Below are 9,236 nucleotides of genomic sequence, written 5' to 3'. Positions count from 1 at the left end.
GATATAATTAATGTTTGAATATGAAGGGGGAAGTACACCACTGGCCTGCAAAAATTTAGTGAAATTCATTTCTTTTATATCTCAGCTACTATGAAAGCTAAATGAACAAAACTTCTCATCTTAATATACATACATTACACTTTATAAAACACTATTTAGAATATTAAAATTGGTAATAATTACCTGTAAAAATAATATCAAATATGCAGAATTTTTTACAACCGTAAAGCGTTTATAATTGCAAATGCGGTTTAGGTAAGCAAATCGCAAGCATTGTATATACATTCAGTAATACAGAAAGTCATTCAGAATTTCCAATTGATAGTTAAGTGCTTCAAAATATTATTTAAATTATCCATTTATTGAAGAAAAGTTTAATCCATCTTCGGTTCCCTAAAATACAGCAACTAAAGTAATATGAATAACAAATCGATCATGTAGACCTAATATTACATTTGTAGACATTGGAATAGCGCAAATCCATTAAGTATCTCCATTTTGCTTGTTGCATGATATTTCCTTGCATCTACTTTCATATTATCCTGTTTTGTCTTCAATGTTGCTGGATACATTAGGATGAGGTTTTGTCACTTTGAAATCTATTTATACTTACTGTATTTCTAACCTTTCTCCTTTTATTCTAATATCTGCCCATCCATCTTTTTGTTTTCGATGATCTTAATATGTTTTGAGGTTACCTCTGTTTATGACGTTATTTTATTGTTGTAATATAACAAATGAATTCACTATAAAGGTCATGACTACATTAACAAAGCACATGGCCTTCGAAATTATGATTTTACTATGATTCCGAAGGCCGTGATGACTTAATTGGGAATTAAATTAATTGACTTTATTTTAAATGCGTATTAGTTTGATGAAATGCAAACGAATTAAATGTGATTTAACTTACGTATTTAAGTTAAATTGCAATTAGTTAATTGTGGATTAGCATCATATTGGTGAAATTGTCCCATAGTTGGTACTTTAACGACTCTGTATCAACTACCAGATTATTTATCGTCAATTAAATTAGTGACTGCGGGAATTTGACGAGGTGAGGCTGAGGGTTCGTCATGTGATCACCTGACATTCGGTTTATAGTTGTGGCAAACCTCGGAAAAAACTAAATCAAGTAGTCAGCTCAAGAGGATATTTAACTCTCGCCCTATAGCAGCCCCAGATCAACAGCCAAACGAACCACCGACTAAGCAACCACCAATAGCAGTATTGTATAGATTTGAAAGCTGGAGAGAACTTGACGGAAGATGGGACCGGCTTAGCCAGGCAGCACGATCGGCACGCAACTCAATCCATCACGGATGCATAAAATGTCTATTTAGGCTGTAAGGGAGCTCTGTGTAACACCGGATATACTTCTATAAACGTGAATCTAAGCCAGCCGTGGCGAAAATGCGACTCGGGAGCACATTGTGGCTCGCAATGATTGCTGTGCTTTTCTCTTGCTTCCTACCACCCGTAACCCCCACCCTCTCACTCACTGGAGTCAAACTCCGTTCCATTTGTATTTGTCTCTGACCTGCGAATGACGTATCGTCGCAATGTCTCTCTCGAAACCATGTACCTTACAAAAACGAAAGTTTCAAGTAGGATGGGAGGACGCATTTTTTTGCTGCCAATATGATGAGAATATTAAATGTATGATTTGTTCACAAGTATTACGAGGAAACGGTTGTATAACATAAAACGACATTATAGTACTGTACATGTCACTCATGAAAGATTAAAATTATTAAGATTATTATTATTATTATTATTATTATTATTATTATTATTGTTATTATCTCTGTACGTCGATCCTTTTTCAGCAGATGCACGAATAATGCGGTTAGATCTTCAATTTAAACTCACAGATTTACTTACAATGTGATGTTAGAAGAAAGCTAGATGATTGTAAGGACTTGGCAAATGTTGAACTTTTCAAATCTTTGTCAAAAAATAAATATCCGAAGCTTCGTTCTTTCGCTTGCTCTGTTGAAGCCATGTTCGCTACAACTTACGTTTGTGAAACATTATTTTCAACAATAAAACAGTAAAAACCAAATTTAGATCACGACTGACAGACAAATACCTTCGTGATCAACTACGACTGGCAGTAAGTGACATAATTCCTGATTTTGAAACTCTGTCGCAGAGACATTCTGAAGACAGTTAATTTTAGGTTGTGATAATGTGTCCTATGTTCTCTTATTCATTTCTTTCTTCGTTAAACGTACTAAACATTAGTTCGTAACCTTATACTGTGTAAAATTATATTTAAGTGGTTGACGTAAGGAAAATGAAAATCCGTTAATAAGTCAGGCAGTTGCTTCACTTCCCCTTCGGGTGTCCGCCTCCCTCCATAGGTGCTATGCACGTTGCAGGTTACACAGTGGCTCGGCGCACGATCACATTTTCGCCACGGCTGAGCTAAGCCATAGTCGGAGTTCCTAGCGTTAATGTCTACATGCTAGGCCTCGTTTACTGAATGGATGGTTTGTTGTTATGGTCTCTCAAGGGCGTGCAGACAATGGAACCGAGTTCAGGGCTGTGATGACGAAGAAGATTGGACAAAGGTTCTTCCTCCTCGCCAAGTCGTGGGTCATGGCCGTCACTTGCTTGTAATATTGATCAAGGCTCTTGTTGTGTTGACACTCCGCCATATTACGCCGCACAGAGATACATGGAACCGGTCCAACTGCAGGCTTACAGTTTTACCAACGAGAAAAAATCCATAACTATTTCGTATTTACCACTATACAGGGTGATTCACGAGGATTTACCGTCACTTACGGAGCTTAATTCCGAAGACATTCTGAGCAAGAAATGTCATATAAACATTTGTCCTAATTTCAATATTTTCAGAATTACACTAATTTGAAGTTGTTTGTAAAATACCTTTATTCTTGAGTTTTAAGGGTGAAAGAATATTACATATAAAGAATGAACTATTCAGGAATATTATTTCTTCAATTAGTTAGTATTCGGGAGCTAAAACTGTGTTGTGAATTCCATAGTTACTTGTTACAGAATTTTTTTTTTCGATTTTTAACTACAAAAGGACATTTTCCTTAGCATTTATCACAACAATTGGTCCACACCTGTGGAGTAACGGTTAGCGCGTCTAGCCGCGAAACCAGGTGGCCCGGGTTCGATTCCCGGTCGGGACAAGTTACCTGGTTGAAGTTTTTTTCCGGGGTTTTCCCTCAACCCAATATAAGCATATGCTGGGTAACTTTCGGTGTAGGACCACGGACTCATTTCACCGGCATTATCACCTTCATCTCATTCAGACGCTAAATAACCTGAGATGTTGATAAAGAGTCGTAAAATGACTTACTAAAATAAAAAAAAAAATCACAATTGTTACAAATCATGCCACTCTTGTAAATTCTTTAACACTGAACAGCTTCTTCTTCTTCTTCTTCTTCTTCTTCGTATTGTAGGATTAAATCCTGTCTTTTTCAACGTTGCCTTATTCTTATGGTGACCAGCTTTCTCTCCAACGTTTTGGAGGTCGCCCCAAAGGTCTTGGGGTGTCTAGTTTTCCTACCATTGCGATTTTTGGAAGTCGTTCGTCTGACATTCTTGAAACGTGATCTCTCCATCCTTTTCTTCTTACTTTAATCCATTTTGCCACGTCTTGTATTCCACATTTTCTTCTAATTTCTTCATTTGTTTGTCTGTCATGTATTGTGTATCCCGTAATACTCCTGGGCGTTCTCATCTCTGTTGTTGTCATCATCTTTTCAGTTTTTTTTTTTTTTTTGTTTCTGCTCTGGTTTCTGTTGCTACGTTAGAACTGGTCTTACACATGTCTTGTATATTCGAATTTTACTTTCTATGGTCATAAACTTATTCTTCCAAATGACGTCTCTTAGAAATCCTGATATTGTGTTAGCTTTGATCATCTGTTCTCTTACTTCTTCGTCTAGGTTCTCAACATTAGAATGTATATATTTAAACTGCAAAGAATCAAGTTCCTAAAGTCGTATGATTTGTAACCATTTTTGTGGTAAGTGCGTAAGGATGATGTAATTTTTAGTTAAAAATTTAAAAACAAGATCTGTACGAAGCAACTTACAACACATTTTTAGCTTCAGAACACTAGCCAATTAAAGAAATGATACTTCTGAATAGTTCATTCTCTATTTGTAATATTCTTTTACCCTTAAAACTAAAGGAAAAAGGATATTTTACTAACAACTTCAAATTAGTGTACTTCTGAAAATATTGAGATTAGGACAAATGTTTATATGACATTTTTTGCTCAGAATGTTTTCAGAAATAAGCTCTGTAAGTGACGGTAAATCCTCGTGAACCACCTTGTACAATAAAGAGTAGACAATTTGAATTCAGAGTTAGAAGCTAGTTGGATGGTAAGAGAACGATAAGTAGCAATGGTTGAATATAAACTGTTGGAGAAGTGAAAGTATTTGCACCACGGCCCTTTATCTACCATAAATATCACAGCAAGTGCCCGAAATCGAACCTTTGCCCACTTTCGTGGAAAATACTATTGTATTTCAACATCAGGAGCAGGAGATGGGATGAAAGGAGTGGGAAATGTAAAGACCATCGGCAATAATTATTTACAAATTAATAGGTTGCCCAGATCCTCCGTTGTGGAAAACAGGACAGTAGGATGGGGGAAAAAGGACGAGGAAAAAATGAGCAGTCTAATGACAAAATAGGTATAACAAACTGTTATCATTTAGAAAATTCAAAATATATTAACGATAGTAATTTCCGCTTGGTAAAAAGAATATGACAATTACTGCAGTCCACCGCTGTGGAGTAACGGTTAGCTTGCCTGACCGTGAGAACGAGAGGGCCCGGGTTTGAATCCTGTTGGGACAACTTACCTGGTTGAGGTTTTTTCTGGGATTTTCCCTCAACCAATTGAAGCAGAATTGCTGGGCAACTTTCTGCGTTGGACCTCGGACTCATTTCGCCATCACTAATTCACATATCGTCATCATCCATACAATAGCCTGGCGGCGTGCTGTACTTGTACAAGAGCGCGGCATTTCGGCTACGCAACCATTCACAGAATAGGAGTGGTAAACACAATAAACCTCAGGCTGCAGTGTAAGACGTATACTTGGCTCGGAAACATGACGGCCTCTCTTCTTGGAATTGGTAATCCCTCATAAACCCCCATCCTCTACTCAACCCCTAGCCGCGTGGCAGAAATACAATAGATCCCAGCATTGCCAAATCTAGTAGTCATTGCCTCTACCTGTTGGGTTTCACCCGTTCTCAGTGTCTTTGTCGACGTGTTGTTTTATACCGTTGTGCGCTTCAATATGTCTAATTTATTCCGGCCATGATTAATGAGTGTTGGAGATGATCCGCAGTCAGGCCTCCTGATACACCTGAAGATCCAGGACCATCACGACAAGAACAACAAATAACACCGTCGAAGAAAACAGAGTATCTTATTTGCAGAGGAGCGTAGCTAAGAAAACAAAGTGTTAAAATTGTGTCTAACGTTAGAAATTCTATCCATAAAGTAATCGAAAGTTCAGGCAGTTTAATAAGTATAAATCTTAATCACTTAACATCGGACGCAACCGGCGGAGTTGGATATATGGGCATAGAAATTAAGAATTACGGTTCACCAACTAAAGAGAAAATAAACAAATTAAAACAGAATTCGGTAAGATAGACGATTTTATACGTGATTTACTTCGCCGAACAGTATGTGAACTGTACGCGAAAGAGATATCGCCAACAGCAACACCGTCCTTAGCAACCTAAATAATGACATTATTCACAGCAGTGCTTAAAAGTTTCTAACTTACAGCAGTGAATTAAATGTTTTTAAATCACTCTCTACATGACAACCAACATATTAGCAATAGTAAAATGAATGTATATGAACTTCTTCGCCAACACATTACAAAGAAAAGCCCTACAATTTAAAATTAAATTTACATACCAGTAATGAATAAAATATTGTATAGCACACTAGAGTAAACATATTTTATGCGTTCGTAGAAATTATCATCCAAGGCGAAGTAGATAAAATCTAACTTTACTCTTTTGTACTATAAATTCTATAACTATTCAATGATCACAGTTTCAGAAAATTTTACCAGCGCAACATTCTTAATTAAGTACAAAATTCTGGAACATCAATAACATGAGAATATAACACTTATTATAGAAGTCTACATTTTTTTGTTTATTTAGGCAAAACATGTTAGTGAAAATATAAATATAAAGTGTTTTTAAAATAAGTTTGTTCATTTTTATACCAATTTTGTTTTAGTAATTATAAATTAAGGTATATTTACAAATATAATATAGTCTTTCTGAAAATCGCGGTTTCACGGAACACAGTTTGAAAAACGTTCGCAAATCACAATGACTTCAAGAATTGGCAACTCGGCTAAGGGTTTATCCCTTGCGCGTGCCTGCAGTTAACTGGTGAAGGGTATGAGGGAAGGTCGTCATGTTTTCGTGCGAAGTATAGAATTCTTCCTCCGTACAAGAGAGGAAGAAAAGGTTAACAGTTTTTTTTAGCTTACCCAATATCTACAGAGGTCTGCATCGGACGTTTTCGCTCGAGCGCCAAGTAGTTCATAGCATAATCCGATAGGTAGCGCACATGCATGATGGGTAAAATTGTCGCGAGCAATAAATCCTCGAACAGTATAAACCGAGCGTTAGACATTCGTTCTTGTTACAGTGATGAACGTGTAGTAACATCGTAGATGTTTATCATTTCAAAACTTTGCAGTGTTTAACTAACCTCTCCATAGCACAACTACAAAACTTGCTTTAAAATGTAATATAAATGTTGTAGGTAATTTTTTTTTTTTTTTCCACACAGGAGTGATTTTGTTTTTGCCACATCTGATAGATGTTATTGGATGTAAATGTAATTATTATAAATGGAGAACACAATCACGATAATGCAAGAACTGTATCAAGTTTTCTAATAATAATAATCTCTAACAATTAGTGAATCAATCTTTGCGTCTGTAACAGTTGTGCAGCATGATTATTCGTTTTATTATATTTTCTGTGACGTTATCTCTGTACTAATATTGTTATTAATCTACTACTATATCAATAATATTTTGTAAAACGTTTCTACATTGTCGCAGAATATAGGCGGAACACTATGTATGGACCTATCATATTTATATATGTGGTAAATCAAATATTGAATAATTATTAATTAGCAATAACAACTGTATATCGAAGTTTTTCATACTATTTTATTTATAACTTCATGTTCCTGTTTTGGTACGTTCCATTAAACGTTTGTCATAAACGCAGAAAATAAAGCCTTATTTTTACCGTGTGAGCAGAACATATGTGTATCTTATCTGTCGCCTTCCATACAAGATAAGACATGTCGGTGAGATGACCTTGTACTGTGCTTCTATTTATTACGAGCGTATCACGACCGATCGTATCTCACTCGAGGGTGCGACACTCGACCGAGTTCAAGCGAGCGATTTAACCCTGATCTACACCTTAGTTTCACCACTCTTAACGCTGGCTCTACTGGGGAAATAATAAGGAACAGAGAACCATACATAGGTAGATTATGATGTCATCCCCCTGCATAATAAACTCGAAGGTTTAATAAGAATATGTACAGCTTTATTTATAAACATGTTATGTATAATATGTATAAAAATCGAACAACGTAGCGTACAAAATACTTCATAAAAACTTCCTGACGATTGCGTCCACGCTCGCGTAGGTTCCGGTGAGGAAGCCGACAATTCCGATGAAGATGATGAAACCGTCCTTCCAGAGGAGCCATTTGTAACGGCCGAATCCGGAATCCCAGTGTACTGCGAGGTCCAGGATGGCGGGAAAGAATAAGGCCAGAGCTGTACTGCTGACAGCCCCGACCAGGGAGATGAACAGACTGAGGTGGGGGATGGCCTCAGCGAGGACGACTGCAACAACAAGCACAGGCCGAGGTGAACACCTCTCTTCTTAATTTTAAGAAAACAGATGAAAGAGGAATCAAGCAGAAAGAAAAGCAGGACACTTGGAGATGTGCGATTTGGGTAGCCATGGCAACACACACAGATATTGCAGCAAACCGGTTCAAACATGAGAAAATCTCTTTTACTATACATCACTCTTGAATTTCTCTGCATTTATTTTATTTTAATAAGTAGACTACGTTGAATTGCCACACGCAGCATGCAATCAGGTTGCCGATGTACGGTGAGCGACCGCCCGGTCTCGTAGTACAGGGACATCATTTTATTTTTACTTCAACTTTTATTGTACCTGAGTTTTTGAATGTACTCCACTCCCACCCCCTCTACTATTTAAGTTCAATCGTTCTTCACACAGATTCAAGACCGCATATACAGTCATAGTAGCCTTGCCGTCACAGTACGTTCCAAAAATATGTTCGCGTTTTCCAATGACGAAAGAGCTTTCAATATTGCACCATTTTCGCACAGATACTGTCATCAATTTGCCTACGTCACATTCCGGTTTTCCCTACCAGCTTCTATTCACCTCTCTGTAAAGGCTAGTGGCTGGGCTGTCTTAGCTTTTTCTGAGAACATTAATTTCTGTTAGGAATTGGACATCTACGTAATATTATACCCATACAACTCTTTAAAATAATTTAAACAAAAGGGCCTCGTTAAGTAATTAACTGTCACGTAAATTCCCTCCTTTCTACGATCCTGCGACATAACCACTTGGACGGACAGTAGATAGCATGTCTGAGTAATTTTATCTTTTCGGATCGGACAGAAGTGAAGATTGAATTTACAGTACGTAAGGTACTCTTTTATAGAGTATGTACAGAATTATTTCAACATGAGTTACTAGTATGAAGGACGAAACTGGTAATTGGAATTACACACATTAGAACTGAAGCCTGTATCGATATGAACCGCCACCATTTTGAAAAATGTGTTTAAATATCCATGTTATGATTATTTTTCAATTTAACTTAATTCTCTATATTGTACGCTAATGTGCTGTAGACAGTATAATATACACTGCATAATGAATACGTCCACATGGACAGCTCAGTTCGTAGGTAAAAACACTCATTGTTAATACAGTACTGTATTCTGATCAAACAAAAACCTAATGAAAATTATAAAACTGAAAATCGTGATATTTCCTATACATTATATATTACAAAAACACATGAAAAACACATGAAAAAGGATAGAAATCAAAAAGACATCAAAGAAAAAATATATCAGCTAGAAAAAAACTTTTAGAAT

General features: G+C 36.7%; 1 protein-coding gene across 2 annotated transcripts in view; it reads right to left on the bottom strand.

Moving 5' to 3' along the window:
• Positions 1-7,601: 7,601 nt before the first annotated feature.
• Positions 7,602-9,236, bottom strand: part of LOC138713136 (proton-coupled amino acid transporter-like protein pathetic) — a 104,787-nt gene continuing 103,152 nt past the window's right edge. For both annotated transcript variants that reach the window (XM_069844929.1, XM_069844930.1), the window contains one exon: positions 7,602-7,928. In XM_069844929.1, the coding sequence (XP_069701030.1) occupies positions 7,687-7,928 (242 nt within the window). In that variant the 3' untranslated portion in view covers positions 7,602-7,686. The remainder of the gene's footprint in view (positions 7,929-9,236) is intronic.

This window comes from Periplaneta americana, chromosome 14 (assembly GCF_040183065.1).
Source record: "Periplaneta americana isolate PAMFEO1 chromosome 14, P.americana_PAMFEO1_priV1, whole genome shotgun sequence".
In the NCBI taxonomy this organism is placed as follows: Eukaryota; Metazoa; Arthropoda; class Insecta; order Blattodea; family Blattidae; genus Periplaneta; species Periplaneta americana.
Note: the sequence above shows the minus strand (reverse complement) of the source record. Positions and strands in the feature narration are given on the sequence as shown.